Source organism: Boleophthalmus pectinirostris, unplaced genomic scaffold, assembly GCF_026225935.1.
Source record: "Boleophthalmus pectinirostris isolate CB_2022bp ecotype Guang Dong unplaced genomic scaffold, ASM2622593v1 HiC_scaffold_17, whole genome shotgun sequence".
Taxonomy (NCBI): domain Eukaryota; kingdom Metazoa; phylum Chordata; class Actinopteri; order Gobiiformes; family Gobiidae; genus Boleophthalmus; species Boleophthalmus pectinirostris.
The window spans coordinates 10,150,520-10,166,881 of NW_026571115.1; the positions used below are offsets into that span (position 1 = coordinate 10,150,520).

The 16,362-nt window shown below is 36.0% G+C and overlaps 2 protein-coding genes across 4 annotated transcripts in view; one reads left to right on the plus strand and one right to left on the minus strand.

Moving 5' to 3' along the window:
• Positions 1 to 316: 316 nt before the first annotated feature.
• nkiras2 (NFKB inhibitor interacting Ras-like 2) overlaps positions 317 to 16,362 on the minus strand; it is a 179,088-nt gene continuing 163,042 nt past the window's right edge. Inside the window, exons 1-4 of one of the 3 annotated variants that reach the window (XM_020926591.2) lie at positions 4,896 to 5,444; positions 4,392 to 4,513; positions 3,830 to 4,071; positions 317 to 3,422 (exon numbers count right to left, since the gene is read on the minus strand). In XM_020926591.2, coding sequence (XP_020782250.1) covers positions 3,180 to 3,422; positions 3,830 to 4,071; positions 4,392 to 4,485 — 579 coding nt within the window. In that variant the 5' untranslated portion in view covers positions 4,486 to 4,513; positions 4,896 to 5,444 and the 3' untranslated portion in view covers positions 317 to 3,179. Of the gene's footprint in view, positions 3,423 to 3,829; positions 4,072 to 4,391; positions 4,515 to 4,824; positions 4,846 to 4,895; positions 5,445 to 16,362 lie in introns of those variants that run through there. The other 2 variants (XM_055152556.1, XM_055152555.1) reach the window with 2 other exon arrangements.
• Positions 4,923 to 15,775, plus strand: dnajc7 (DnaJ (Hsp40) homolog, subfamily C, member 7). Its single transcript, XM_055152554.1, has 14 exons — positions 4,923 to 5,055; positions 5,742 to 5,830; positions 6,228 to 6,352; positions 7,373 to 7,486; positions 7,836 to 7,910; positions 7,988 to 8,106; positions 8,333 to 8,486; positions 9,164 to 9,328; positions 9,995 to 10,086; positions 10,376 to 10,449; positions 11,029 to 11,175; positions 12,760 to 12,912; positions 13,891 to 13,953; positions 14,043 to 15,775. Exons 1-14 carry the CDS (start codon positions 4,982 to 4,984, stop codon positions 14,078 to 14,080), a joined length of 1,482 nt encoding a protein of 493 aa, XP_055008529.1. The 5' UTR covers positions 4,923 to 4,981; the 3' UTR covers positions 14,081 to 15,775.

Below are 16,362 nucleotides of genomic sequence, written 5' to 3' on the forward strand. Positions count from 1 at the left end.
GACAGGCGTACGCAAACCACGTAACGGCAGCGCGCAGGCAAGTCAGTTACGCTAGAAACGTAGGGAGTTTGATTGACAGCCTGTCAACTAACAGATAACGAGGCAGTGTCGTTATCTATTGGCAAATGTTTAGCTGGCCCCACCACGTCCAGAGTTGATGAATTTTTATTCTCTTTTTTTTGGTCATCATAATTACAAGGCTACTGCACCTTTTATATGCTATCATTGACAATTTGAAACAAAAAAAATCCTCCATACAACCTTTAAGTGACTGATATGTGGAAGGTGTGTGTCAAATAATATAAGCCAGGCCAAGTTCAGGAATGTCATTCATTTACTTGAACAGTAATTCAGTACATTTACAGGTAACAATTCTCCAGCAGAAACAATAAAAGTCATATGTTTTGATGATACAGAAAAGGCAGCATCTTTCTCAGTTTGATTGTACTTGTAGTGTGCTTTACAGCAATTGAGAACAAGTCTCTCACAGTGTGCATGTTAGTGACCTGGAATGTAATATAAAAACAATTTATCATGACCCAGTAACATTTTGTTTTAAACTATTTGTCCCAGAGACAAATACACAACTATATTCTACTATCATCTGAAAATGGATTTGGTTTATTGTTCAAATTATAGGGTTACTATGGCACTTTCAATTTATTACATAAATATTCAAATTAATCAGTGTGCAAAGAAGTGACTTTTTTTTTTCCAATATTCATGATCAGGGCATTGATTCCATTATTTTGATTAATTTTAAAGTTCCTATATCATTCAAAATGCAGCTTTAAGCCATGTTGGAATGCTGTTACCTCATAAAAAACTTATCTGGAGTTGTGTTTTGTTTCATTCACACATGTTTGAGTAATCCTTTATTTTTAGTCTCCAAAACTCAAAATACTCTGCTGCACCTTGTGATGTCATGTAGTGGTAATTTTCAATTTAACAGTTATGTTTTACTCAGTAAGGATTGGCAATTCTATGGCTGAAGTTATTCAAATGATTCCAGTGAAGGTATATGAAGTTTATAAAGTAAATACAGTGGAGCACTTCCTGTATTACCACATGATATCACAAGGTGGAGCAAAGCAGCAGCTCTTTGTCTGAAAGATGAACATAACCTTAATATACAGGGTTTGTGTGTTAAACATACGTGAATGAAACAAAAAACAACTCCGGGTATGTTTGATCAGGAAAAAAAACATAACACAGATTAGAAAATAGCGTAACATATAGGCCGTTTAAATCCCAATTTCACTGATGCACATAATAGTTTAGTACAAATAATTGGATTTGTCATATTTGGCCTATGAGGTTATCACAAGCATGTACAGCAGATTTTGTGGCCAGTGTAGTCAATGTAGTGCATATCTAATTTACAGTTACAGCACTTATGTGAGGTAACAAACTTAATGAGTTGTTACACAGATCCAGCCATGGGGTAATAAAAAAATGGCCAATTAGAGTCTTCAGAAAAGACTAAATACTAGGGGTGTAACGATATTGGCAATATCACGATATCGTCATTGCAAAATTGAAACAACAGCATAGTGGTCTCATCACGGTATTAAAACTGTATGTCTTCAGGCAAAAATAAGAATTTTCAGTCCGCTCCTTTGACATAGCACAGTAAACTACATGTCATTGGCCTACAGAGAGTTCCCAGTGTTCGCCGTGTTCACATAGCAACCAGCATTTGTTATTAGGCTATTAATTAACCAAATAATTTTATGGCAATACCAGCCGGACTCAGGAGAGCTGGAACAGGGAGTGATGTTAGGTGCCTTGGACTGAGAAGCGCTTTCCCTGGGAAGAACCAAGTGTGTGGAGGATAGAACAATATATAATGAACCAAACCAGATTCACGCTTCTATCTGGATGCTTTGCACCACCTTGGAACCAGCCGCAGTCCTTGAGTGCGGAGGACAGGAGCAGCCCACTCGGACCTGTAGTGCACAGCGTATTCTCGCTTTCGGAATGTGCAGTGCAGTGGTCTTACTCGTCCCTGTCTGGAACCAGCACATGGAGGACAGAGCCTCCGGACCTATCTGACCAACGCGCTCGGAGGACTGCACAAGTCTTAAGACCGGACCCCAGCCCAGCCCTGAGGGGCTGCGCACTATGGTGAGTTCTCTTGTGTCTTTATCGCTGTTACCTGAACTACAGAGAGCAGTCAGAGAGCATCTCACTTAACCCTGGAGGACTTCAAGAGTGACCCATAGTTTTATTCCAATTGTTTATTTGTTACTTGAATTTTGCACTTCACCTTCAAAGGCTTTTCAGGCTGTTCAAAATGATAATAAATGTTGTACCAAATGACTGGTTAAAGCATTTTATAATGTCAGTATTCTTGTTATCATGTATAATATCACAATATGGTGAGCCTCCCCATCATATCATGCGCTTTCCCATGATATCGCAATAAATATGACGATATTGTATCGTGAGACTTGGATATCGTTACACCACTACTAAACACTACTAAACTAATAATTGACTCCTTTGAAAATCTGTGAATTATCAGTTAAAAGTTTAAAACGCAAACGACAAAATCTTGCTTTGAAATTATGAAGGTGTAAAGAGGTTACACACATATATAGATGAGCAAACTTCACTCAAATGCCCTTATTAGTTTTGAAATAATATGTGCACCAGACACAATAAAATATTAAATATTTCCTGAAATGTAAAGATAATTTAACAGCAACAGCATTGTGGTCCTTCATAATTATAGTGTTCTTAAATTAAAGGTACATTGTGTAACTTTTCAAGTGCAACTTTTCAAGTCCATCAAATGCTCGTCTTCATGGAGATGTTATTGCTTCGTATGGAATGTTTCACAGCACGGTGTTAAACTTGTCTATTATCACTGACACCAAACAAGTTCAAGTTACAGGTCAGATCTGTGGAGAGGCAATCCGTTCAGTCGGAAAGCCTGTTTGCTAGGTATTTTTGAGCTAGAAAACCACCTGTAATTGAATAAATGTAAGGTAGAACAGTTTAATGTCATATTGTGGAATATTCCAGGCAAAGCAATGACATATCTATAGAAACAAGCAGGTGACAGACCCTCAACCAAAAAGTTACATAGTGCACCTTTAACAGAACAGAGATCCCTTTAAAATTACTATTACTCCTTCCCTTGCCTTTTTGAGTGTATGCTTTTCCCTGATAATTCAACTGTCGGTAGAGCCACTCCCTTTGTTCTTATTCCGACTCAGAGGGAAAGTGGACTTGCTCTGAGGCTGTGTCATTTTACTGGCCAAAAACACAAATGGTTCAATTAAAGTGCGGCGGTCGACCACAGAAACCTCCCACAGACGGACCTTTTCATTCTTGGCCCAGTTTTGTGCCAGGTTCGAGTCCACTCTCCGCTCCTCCTGTCTGTCCAGCTTGTTTCCCAGCACAATAATAGTAACCTGGGAAGCAACATAACAATCAGTACACTTATTATATTATTATACAGCAAAATTGCAAATATTGAATCAATATCATGTACATTAATTACAATGTCTCTTCATAATGATTATAGTGTAATTTTTGTATATATATCCCATTCAAATCTATGTAGTTGTGGTTGCTCAAAACATAAAAAGGATTTGACTTCCATTTGACAGGTTTCAGTCTTTTTTCTTTGCCAAGAACAGTCTGATAGATTGCCATCTTTCTCTTTTTTTCCATCTTTTAGGTGTATTATAAGGAATACAGACTTATCCATTGTATATCAAATTGAGCAAAAAAATTATCATCTCAATATTATTCAGCATGGTGTATCATACTGTAATTAATTTAATTCAATCATAAATCATAGCCCTAAAGAAGTTACCTCTTTCTTGTCTCTGTGGCGGTCAATGTCCTTTTTAAGGGCCTCCATTCTCTTGAAGGACTCTTTGCTATCAATGCTGTAAACCAGTACGAAGCCATCTGCAAAAGTGTAGTAATGACGAGGAAACTCCATCCCATCGCGCAGCCCCCGGGTGTCATAGAAACGAACCTGCTCCCGGGTTCCTCTGTCTGTTTCTATGGAGCCGATGTAGATGTCTTCTAGGGTCTCCATGGGCTCTGAGCCTAGTCACATTGGACATTTGGTAAAGAGACTAATAAGAATAGAACTGGCTGTTCATGAGGTTTGGAATGATATTAAAGGTTAGATGTAACAGTAGTGATAGCAATGTCTGAGTAAGGGTTAGGGTCAGGGTTAGGGATGTACAATGGGCATAGAGCTACTGAACACAATTTAGTTTAGCACCTTAACTGTCCAGGTCTAATACTTATTTTATGATGTATGTAATAAAACTTTGCAGTGAATAATTTGCATTCTATTACTGTGCACTGCAAAAGACAATAAAAAAAATAGGCTACATAGAGAAGCTATCAAAATGTCATACCTGCTACATGGTTGTTGTATAGTAACTGTTCCAATACAGCAGTTTTACCCACTGCAGACTGTCCGCAAACTACCACTTTACAGCTCTTGCCCATGATGTGAGCTTCTCTCAAATAAGTAAACCTGGAGAGAAGAGAAACACAGGCGTTATGCCAAGAGTGACCATACGGTAAACCACGTTACTGTTATCACTTACAAGGCTGATTTGTCTATTTATGGGGTTATTGAGATATTTTGTCAATTTAGAATCATACCGAAATAATCTCTAAAAGACGTTTCTACTGTTTAAACTGAGAAAAAATAAGAACCATGCTAACTTGTCTTAGCAAGGGAAGTAGTTAGCATTAGAACATTACAAAGCCATTTTTTTTTTTTATTTTCTTATATATATCGATCTCAAACTATGTATTCTTATGGGGTCAAATATTACATACCTGAAAATCAAATAAAACCGCGTGCATGCCTTAATATTGCAATAAAATTAGCAAAAATTCACCGTGCTTACCTTTTGACTGACACTTCCTGTTTACAGTCTACGTATGTACGTAACCACTGCAGTGTCAGGCCACGCCCCTCGTCGTTCACGGCAAAATGGCGGCGGAGCAGTGTGATGCTGTGAACATGGACCCAGACCTGGAAATCATCAGTGACGAAGAACTAGAAAGGTACGACTTATTTCTGCTCTTGTGTCAGCAGCGGGCATCTACGCACGATTATTTACGCTAGTGATCCGTGACACTGCAAGCCGCGACATTGTCAGTTTTGCCGCATTGTGAACACGCAACCAAGAGAGAGCTGCTAGGCTAAATCTGGCCTCAGACTATTCGTAACTATTGCTCTGGTAGTCTTGCTTTACTAGCTCGTGTTCCCACTCTTTTACCACTGAAATAACTTTCTACATTTAGTTTATCCTTACGAACGTCATCTGATCATTTGTCCAGATTATAATTTTACGTTTAGCTTTCTGTTTCTATTTCTTGGGTATACTATTGGTGATGTAAAAGGTAGATGGTTTCCAAAAAAAGTCATAGCAGTTGGTGTCATATATTCCTGGCCCTGCTCCCCTGTCAGCTTCACAAAATAGTAACATGTTTGATCGGCCCATTTGCTCTGCTGCTCTGGCTCTTTCTATGTATAGTTCACCTCTGATGCACTGTCACTCACGTACAGACACGTGGTTATGATTGTTGAGTTGTTATTCATAGGCACTGACTTCTGTTTCGATTTAGGGAAGGTGACATTTGGAAAATATTCAGTATTAGTCAACACAGGGAATAAGGATTAATTATAACACTAGCTCTGGATCTCTCACCTGTACTGTATATATAACCTCATATGTTTATTTTTACAGGGAAGCAGAGGGCTTCAAAGAGCAAGGAAATGCATTTTATGTCAAGAAGGATTATGCAGAAGCTTTCAACTTCTACACTAAGGCAATTGGTAATTATGTTTTCTTAATTAGGACAGAATGAATGAATGGTATATCAGCAATCATTACAAGAACTATCTGGAAGTTTGCATAATACAGTGATTAAATACAAGGCAGTGAAATGCACGTGTCAGTCACATAAATCAAATATTATTGGCTATTACTTATTTGCATTATTTGGCTCATAAGATTAAAATATATGCATTTAATCTTAATTCAGTTTGTGGGTACTTTTTCTACATGGCATTTCACACCCATTTCAATGTTAGTCTAACCTAACCAAATTACACACAAGGGCATAATTTGTATTAAGAGTTGTAAGTTTCCTTTGTATAATTATCATCTAATTACTTAAATGATTGGCATTGATAGTGTTGTATAACTTGTTGACCCAATTTTTTTTTACAGACATGTGCCCCAAAAATGCGAGTTACTATGGAAACCGTGCCGCTACATTGATGATGTTATGTCGATACAGAGAGGCTCTGGAAGATGCACAACAGGCCGTTCGACTAGACCAAAACTTCACAAAAGTATGTAGCATTTCTTGCTGTTTCACGTCATAGTGCAAGAATGATCATAAATATAACTTAAAACTGACCTAATTAACAGTTCACTTAAAGGTGTATTGTTTAATTCTTCTGGTGGAGGAACCGTGACCTGCTTGTTTCTTTGGAAATGTCTTTGCTCTGCCATGAATGTTTCCTGAGTATGTCATTAATAGGTTCTGCCTTACAATACATAGGTGGTTTTATAGCTCAATAATACCTAGAAAAACAGACATTCTGACTGTGAGCAGTTTTGCCTCTCCACAGATCTGATGTGTAACTTGGTCTGGTTTGGTCTTCATGAAGATAGAAAGGTTTAATACTATACTGTGAAACATTCCAGACAAAATAATAACATTTCCATGAAGAAAAAGCATTTGATTGAGCCTCCACTAGAAAAGTTACACAATGTACCTTTAATCATGCAAATAAATTAAAGCCAGCAAGGACTTGGTGGTACAAAATATTGACATTCTAATATATTTATGATACTGTTATACTACAACAGTGTTTGCAGACCTCTGGATTGATGATTATGATTTGGGTATATTTTATATGTACCAGACATGATACGTGATATACATCAATTATCATTTAGTGCTTGATTTTATTGGTTTCATAAGTTATGTATCACATACCTCTATCATTTTGGTTGTTTTGTTTGCTTTTGATTAAGTTATGAAATCATAAGAAGATTAAAAAGTTTGATTTTGGACCTGATTGGTCTTAATTTAGACCTGGAATAGGCCTAATACTTTATAGGACTAGTTTAGATCTGGTGGTACAGTACTAGAAAGACCAGCTCTTATTGTAGGTGGTACTTGGTTGGAAAGGTTGGAAAGACACAGTTTTAAAGCATTCTTTCAAGTAATAATGCAATGTTCTCAAAATTATTTTGTAATGCTTCAAGTTACTGTGTTAAATTTTTTAAATAATACTTTTCTTTCTTTTAAACTATTTTCCTCTATGTCAATTCAAATCAAGTTTAATTATTTCTTCCCACAGGGTCATCTGCGAGAGGGCAAGTGTCACCTGTCTCTGGGAAACGCGATGGCGGCGATTCGTTGTTTCCAGCGTGTTTTGGAGCTGGAGCCAGAAAACAGCCAGGCGCCACAGGAGGTGAGCTGGAAAAACATGATGTATTATTACCAGAATGACTTCTGTCTACTGTCACTCTACTGTAGCTTTAACATCACCAGACACAACAGAATACAGTGACAAAGTGTGACCCAGCGGTTTAAGAAGAGATTAACTAGAGTGCGCTGTGACACCGAGTTTTGGGTGACACTGCTGGACTGACCTCATTCTAAGCCCACAGTAAAGACAGAGGCTTCTCTTTGACTGAAATCCAAATGAACTGGATTTACAATATAAAAGTTCTTCAGAGGATGGCCTAAAGTGTAAATTGTTTTATTTATTATTGTTTTGTTTGTTTTTTTGTTTAAATAAATGTTGTGAATTTTTTCAGATCAAAAATGCAGAATCCATTCTTGAATATGAGAGAATGGCGGAGATTGGATTTGACAAGAGAGATTTCAGAATGGTAAGCCACATTTTTATATCTGTCTCTGTTTTTGTGTGTACTATAGATTGACCGCATTTGTTATTATTGGTTTATAGGTTGTGTTTTGCATGGACCGTGCCTTGGTCACAGCTATCGCCTGCCACAGGTTCAAGATCCTGAAGGCCGAGTGCTTAGCTTTATTGGGACGGTATCCAGAGGCCCAGTCTGTAGCAAGGTGAGGCACTAAGCTTTATTGTTATTTAGAAAATTGTTGGAAAATACTACCATTTTGCTGTTCAGTTAAAATGAGACTAATACTAGCAAGTAGATGTTAAATATCTGTGTCACCGTTGACCATGACCAATTCCACATGTTGAACTCTATCATTTTATTGTTAGAGACTTGACTTAATCAACAATTTTGGTTTGTGCTAAAGTCTTTAACATGTGTCTCTCATCCAGTGACATCTTGCGTATGGACTCCACAAATGCAGACGCTCTGTACGTGCGGGGGTTGTGTTTGTATTATGAGGATTGCATCGACAAAGCGGTTCAGTTCTTCGTCCAGGCGCTGCGTATGGCTCCAGACCATGACAAGGCTCGACTCGCCTGCAGAGTGAGTGCACTGTGTGTAGTTAAAGAGCATTTATATTAAGGCTATATTTTCCAGCACATATGACTATATATTTAATTAAGCATGAAATTATTCATAATGAGCCAAGTTGGTGTTTAATATTTTTTTGCACATCATTTTGTTGTATCTTTACATAACACAAAGTGGCAACTGAGTGTAAGCCATTGAGTAAATGGTACTATTTGCTAATTAGCTGTTCTATATTTTGATCAAATGTTCCATGATCAGAATTATAAATATTCCAACGTCCTTCCCGAACCTTCCCTTGGTGGCTCTCCATAGTACTAGAACATGTACGCGAAATTAAAGTTTTGACTGCCTGTGTTTTTAAAAATGTATTTATTTTTATTTAGTTAAAAAGGTAAAAACTGTTGAAGTTTAAATTGTGTCAATAAGTCATATTTTACTATAATAATACTGTGGTTTTGCATTAATGAATTCAGATAAGGATAGCCATTGCCACCAAAATCAGAAATCTATGGGAAAACTAAGTAACTATGTTATCTCACAAATCATTAAATGTATTTATTTTTATTAGAGCTGTTCATTTTTAATTGTTGGTTTATTTATATGTTATTATTTGCCTCTGAGTATTGTTAAAAATGTGTTTAATTAATCCGTACTCTCCCACTTAAACTAATACATGTTTTTTATTGCAGAATGCCAAAGCACTAAAAGCAAAGAAGGAAGAAGGAAACAAGGCTTTTAAGGAAGGAAATTATGAAGCAGCCTACGACCTCTACTCAGAGGCCCTCACAATAGACCCCAACAACATCAAAACTAATGCCAAACTGTACTGTAACAGAGCCACTGTGGGGTCCAAGGTGAGTCTATCAGCACAGGGATTATCATATGCAACAAACAGAGGCCCTTTCTTAATAATGGGGCTGTGAATGGAAACTAACTCTTACCTTATTCCACCAAATGTATAGCTCTAGTTATTTGCTCATTATTACACAGTCTCTCTCTTTTGTTCAAATAAATAAATAAATAGAATGTATATTAATATTAAAAATACTGTGTAATCGTCATTAACTAGTTAAAAATTGTGTCATAATGTTAAGTTCATCTTCTAAATTCTTAAAGATTTCTAAAGCTGCAGTGCCCAATTTCTGTTTTGTAATTTGCCAGTTTTGTCTTTTTCCCCAATAGACTATATTGTTAAAACTCCTGCATGTTATCTGAACCTAATTATAAAACATTTTAATGAAAATCTAACAGAAAGAAGAGTTTATCTTGCTATATTTATAACAATATTTCCTTTGAATGAAAGCAGATTGCTGTATAAAAAAGCTATTCCAAAATTACCCTGAAAATTGAGTTTGACTGGGAGCTAGAGAAAGTTACATAGATTTAAAAACCTCCTTCCTTCTTTCACTGTTTTGAAATCAGGGAGCTAGCTTTTAGTATGGCTGATCATTTCAGTTATTTATCATTGACAAGATCTTGATCTGTTGTAAATGGTTAACTTGTCATGATTTCTTTTATAGCTGAAGAAACTAGACCAGGCTATAGAAGACTGCTCCAAGGCCATCAAACTGGATGACACCTACATCAAGGCCTATTTAAGGAGAGCGCAGTGGTAAGTGCTTAATGCAAGATAGTACTATTACATGTCAATAAAATGAGAGTACATGGTATTTATAAGGTTAGGTGTGTCATTTATACCTTTTATTTTGGTAATATGGTAATGTGTTTTAATTGAAGTATTATTGTAACTACAGTGATACCAAGAACTATATTATAGTGATTTTTGCCACTGTTTCTTTACAAGTTTAATAACTCAAATAATAAAATTTTATGGTTCTGTGGTTGTAATAATTTGATTTTATTGCCTGTAACCCTAATTTGTATTCTGTTGTAATTTTTAGCTATATGGACACAGAACAGTATGAAGAAGCAGTTCGGGACTATGAAAAGGTTTACCAGACAGAGAAGACAAAAGGTAAAAAATTAAATATCTTTTCATTATTTGATTGATTAATACTTATAATTTAAAGGTGCAGTCTGTAACTTTACTGGTGGAGGGTCTATCAAATGGTTTTCTCCATGGAGATGTTATTCCTTTCTCTGGAATATTTCATAGTATGGTATTAAACCTTTCTATCGCCATGGTAAACAAACCAGACCAGTTACTGGTCAGATCTGTGGAGAGTCAGGACAGTTTTTCTAGGTATTTTTGAGCTATAAATCCATCTGTAATTGAATAAACATAAGGTTGAGTTGTTTAATCTCATACCATGAACATTCCAGTTAGACAGTGCACCTTTAATGTATAATGTTCTTAATGCTTTGTAATTAATTTCAAATTTTGCAAACCAGTTTTAATCATTACACTTGACTTTGCCTTGTGGTGTTCATTGTAGATTATGTGTAATTACTAGATGACTGTTACTGACTGCTTTATTGAACACATATTGTGTTGTGTAGGGGACCATGTACTGTGTGCAATTTTCTTGACAAAAATATGGTAATGCAATATATAATCAAGTATTGTTTTATTATAATTTTCTTATTGTTTCAGAACACAAGCACCTTCTAAAAAATGCTCAGTTGGAGTTGAAGAAAAGTAAACGGAAAGATTACTACAAGATCCTGGGAGTGGAAAAGAACGCCACAGAAGATGAAATCAAAAAGGCCTATCGCAAACGAGCACTTTTACATCATCCAGGTATACACAGTCACATTATATTAGGGACAGTACAAGATCTCGTGCCAAAAGATCTTATGAGACAAAACTGCTACAAGATCGTGCACACATGAGAAAAATTATCTTGTGAGATTTTTTTCCATGCGTTTATATTTGGATTGGACTAAAAAGGATCACGTAGTAGTAGAACAGAAACAGAAAATATGAAATCAAAAAGTATTGATGGTTTTCAGATTCTAGCAATGTGATTATGTCATTATTCTACTGATAATGTTGTACTTTGCCAAATCCAAAATGTTGAACTTCCTCATTTTTATCTGTGACTAAACCCATTAACTTGCTATGTAATTAAAAATCAGCATTTTAACTATATTTATTTTAGGTGCCCCCATCAGTATTAATTATTATTGGCCTGTAGAAGTTTTTCAGTTAGTCACACTCACCTTCTTTGCAGGAAACAGGATCACGAACGCTTGTATTGATCACATCCTTTTTGGCAGTGTTTGCAAATGTGTGCAATGCATTGTGTCTCCACGATGTTTGATGGACATTCCACTATATAGACATACAAGCATATTGTCAATGCAAAGTATCAATTGACTATTTGATTGTGGCTATACTTCAGATCAAGCTTATAAACTGGTTAATTTGTCCATGTGTAACATACTAAAAGCATTTCTGGTACGTCCTTCACTGGTTTTATTTAGAAACCATTTGGATTGACAGCAACTAATTTCAAATGGAAACCGAGAACAAGTTTTGCTTCAATAAATATTATACTATACTAGTCAGTGGATAGTTGCATGGACAATTACATGTCCAGTTAAAATCAGATTACAGGAATAATCTGATAACCCAATAATCAGAGCTGAGTTTTGGGGTGTATTTCATATTTGTCTGTCATTTTTGTCAAAGCCTGCACTGCTGTAAACTATTAAAGAAATCAGATTACTCCCATCAGAGACTGTTTACATGCCATTGCAATAATTTGGCTCCAGAAATCGGATAATGATCAGATGTTTTGTGCGCGTGCAAACATGACCACTGCTTCTTTGAGTAGGAAGGAAAGAGCAGTTTGAGATAAAAACAACAAAGCTCCCAGAAACCAGGAGTGAAGGAAGAATTTCTTAACGCATGTATTTAAGGGCTCTTATTACGATGTTTTATCATCTGTTACAATGTTGGAGTTGCGTTTTGTTTCAGTCACAGATGTTTAACACTCAAACCCTGCATATTTAAACTGACTTTTTCTGAAACTGAAAACACTCTGTTGCACCTAGTGATGCTGTGTGATAAGTGCTCTACTGTGTTTGTAAACCCTATACATCTTCACTAGAATCCTTTTGAATGAAATGGAATTGCCGCTCTCTACTGAACTAAAGGTAAAAGGTAACCGTTAACTTGAAAACTACTACTTCACAAGGTGGAACAGAGCATTTTGAGCTTAGGAGATATAACAAACTAATAATAAAAGGTTACTCAAACATGTGTGAATGAAACGAAACATAACTCCAGCTATTTTTCTGAATTTTCTGAGGATGACTTAAAGCTTGTAATGTAGGACCTTTTAATACATATACGTAACTTATCCTCTGTTCCCTGTAGACCGTCACAGCAGCGCAACCCCTGAGGTACAGAAGGAGGAGGAGAAGAAGTTCAAGGAGGTGGGCGAAGCGTTCAGCGTCCTCTCAGACCCAAAGAAGAAATCTCGCTATGACACCGGGCAGGACCTGGAGGACGATGGCATGAACATGGGAGGTGAGTCATCAACACAGAGTTACAAATAGATCAGTAGAAAGTAATAGCTAAGAAAGAGTATCAGTGTTTATCTTTAAGTGCAAATTGTGAAATGAAAGCTTTCTGACCTCATGACAATATTCCTCACATAATTAGTATTGTTCTTGACAGCATCACTTAAAAAGCAATTTTATTAACTTTTAAAATAAATGCTGCAGAGGCAGAGTTTGTGTTGCTCTCTCAGGGTTGTTAAAGGTCCCATAATACACAAAACTGAATCTTGTGAGCTTTAAGCCATGTTAGAATGGTGTTATCTCCTCAAAAACATGTCTGGATTTGTGTTTTGTTTCATCCACACGTTGGAGTATTTTTTAAATTTGTCTATCTACATCTCAAAAGCTCAAAATGCTCTGTTCCATTGATGTCATGCCACAGTGTTTTTCAAGTTAACAGCTATGTTTTACCTTTAGTTCAGTAGATATTGGCGATTTCAGGGTTGAAATTATCCAAATGATTGTAGTGAAGGTGTGTGGAGTTTAAAAACACAGCATAGCAGTCCTGTATAGCCGCATGACATCACAAGGTGCAACAGAGTGTTTTCCGTTTGGGAAAGAGCTCTGTCTACATATTTTTTGTGTGTTAAACATTTGTAAATATAATAAAACGCAACAGGTATGTTTTTAATGAGGAAACCTAAAATAGTTCAGAAAATAGCGTAATATGGGCCCTTAAAACAATTCAACATACCACTTTCAAAATATTTTACATATTTCTAACTTTTTAGAAAACGGTGCATTTTTACCCTAAATTCAAAATCTCCAAAGATTCCAGTTACATACCGCAATTAGGGCTTTGTAAAAACATGGTTGTAATTGCTGTAAACGGCATATTTCACATCAAGAGAATAATTAGAACACCACAAATAGTTTCTTACATACAAAACTGGCAACGGTTAATGGTCTCTCTTCATCATTTTCTTTGCTTTTTTTTTTTTGCTAGATTTCGATGCCAACAACATCTTCAAGGCGTTCTTCGGTGGACCCGGTGGATTTAGTTTTGAAGGTAGTTCTGTGTACAACTTTAATAAGAGTAAATAATTACCTAAAAATCACATAATATTCACCTTACTAACATATATTTCTTTTCTTCAGCATCTGGACCTGGTAATTTCTTTTTCCAGTTTGGTTAAAGGGACCAGAGGTTTTCACCAACATTTAAGGACACTCAGCAAAACTCCCCCAAAAACCCACTATTTGTATTTAAAATCTGGCTGTTTACAAGTCAGTTCCTGTCTATGCCATGGACTGAATGAATGCAACCCTATGACTACCACCTGCAGCAAATTTGGCTCGCCCTATAGGAACAACTGGCAAATATCACATCTCAGGCTGTATTACAATTTTGATTAGGCAATATTCTCTTTAAAATTATACAAACTTTATTACAAATGAAAGGAAGAATTTTGGGCAGCTAAATTTTCAAAAACAATGCTGAATTCAATGTATTATTTTTGAAACTTAACAAATAGGAAAGCTATTGACTGGCTTGTCTCTACTTATGCTGGGGGTATGCATGAAAGTTACTGGCTTACTTCATGATTTTGTTTTAAAATTGGCAGTGGGCAAAAAACACCACCTATTTTCAAAGACATCATGACAGTGCCTCCTTCTCAAAACCAATTGGAATATTTGGACGTAATTTGAAATTGACAAAGCTGAACCCTATACTTAAAAAAAGAAATGTTGACTTTATTAACAGTGCACTATGTAAATTTTTGGTTGGAGGTCTGTCATCTACTTATTTCTATGGATATGGATGTCATTGATCTGCCTGAAATGTTCCACTAAATGACATTAAACAGCTCTATCACATGTTTGTTCAAAAACCTAAAAAAACAGGCGTTCTGACTGTGAGCAGGGATGCCTCTCCACAGATCTGACATGTAATTTGGTCTGGTTTGGTCTCCATAAAGATAGAAAGGTTTAATACCATACTGTGAAATATTCCAGACAAAGCAATAGCATCTCCCTGAAGAAAAGCATCTGACGGACCCTCCACCAGAAACATTACACAATGCACCTTTTAAAGCTACCATTTGTAACTGTAACTACTGGCCCCTGCTGTATTCTCAAATATCATCAGTAGGATGCTACCTATGTTACTGCTGCGTGATAATGTGTCAGCTTTGGCCTCACAGAAGAAGAGGAGAAGGGGAACAGGTTTCACATCTTCCATCTACTGGTGAAAAAAAAACATTACAGATGGTAGCTTTAAATAGTTATATAACATATTTTTCCATGTTATTTTTAGTTTTTATACTTTCAATTAACAAAATGGAAATGTGAACGAACAACTTTTCATTTTTTTTAGTGCAGGGGAGTCCATTTAAGCACACTACAAAGAAGGAGAGGGCTAAGATGGCCGCCATCTCCTTGTCACTCGTTTTATGTTTGATGTTGCCATTCACAAATTGCTGCAATGTACATTTTACTGGAATGTAAAGTGTTGATTTGTGATAGTTATGTTTTCCTTTTTTATTTTGTATATTTATTGTAAATTTGCAATGTATGATGACACTTGATGTTTTTTGTCAGAATCACCTGTTAAGTATTTGGTTGGTAACTGGTTTTGTCATGTGGCTCTGAAACTGAAAGCGGAATTTAAGGAGAAACTAAAATGGATTTAGGAAAAAAAAAAAAAAAAAACATGGCAGACACAGCAGTTACCTCCAGAGAAATGTGGTGATTTTTGGTTAAAAACAAGGACGCTGTAGTCATCTTTAGCTCACAGTTTTCACTCTTATAGTGAAAATCATGTTCTCTCTGACCTTTAAAAGTACCAGCCATGTTAATAAAGTTGGCCTCTTCTGGATTTTCCCCAAAAATGCTTCTTTGGATTTTTTAAGATAAACATTTTTAGTAGACCGTATAAATGGTAGTTTAGTTGATAGTAGTCAAACTAACTAGTAAAATAAATACGGACAGACAGAGCAGTGCAGTAAAAATTAATGATGGTATTTCTTGGGCTTGCCTTTATACCACAAGGTCTGAAGTGGCACCTAGGTTTGCATGTTTACCATTTTTTGTTGTGTAAGTCAGTGGTTCTCAGTCTGGAGTAAAAAAAAGATTTTGGGGGAAATGAATGCAATAGTCTTGATTTTATACCATTCAAATGCAGTAGTCACTGTAGAATTGTTAGCCTACCAATTATAAGCCCATAATCTAAAAATGTAATTAAACATTAGATAGCATAATAAGGCTACTTTTCATTTTCCACATGGCATATTTTTGGTGTTTGAGGGTTGTGAATGGTATGTTATAAGCAATAAGCAATAATGATGGTTAGACCTAGCAGGGTTTCCAAATAAATGTATGTATTTTTTTATTTGAAAGATAAGCAATTAGTACTACAAATACATTTAGTCTTAATGTTCATATTATATGTATGTTGTATGCTCTTTCATCTTCAATC

Excerpts from the sequence above, each read along its gene's own strand:
- dnajc7 (XM_055152554.1), top strand. The coding sequence starts at position 4,982 with ATGGCGGCGGAGCAGTGTGATGCTGTGAACATGGACCCAGACCTGGAA. Across the intron at positions 8,487-9,163 it reads AGGCTCGACTCGCCTGCAGA|AATGCCAAAGCACTAAAAGC; the intron begins GTGAGTGCACTG and ends TTTTTATTGCAG. Across the intron at positions 11,176-12,759 it reads AGCACTTTTACATCATCCAG|ACCGTCACAGCAGCGCAACC; the intron begins GTATACACAGTC and ends TGTTCCCTGTAG.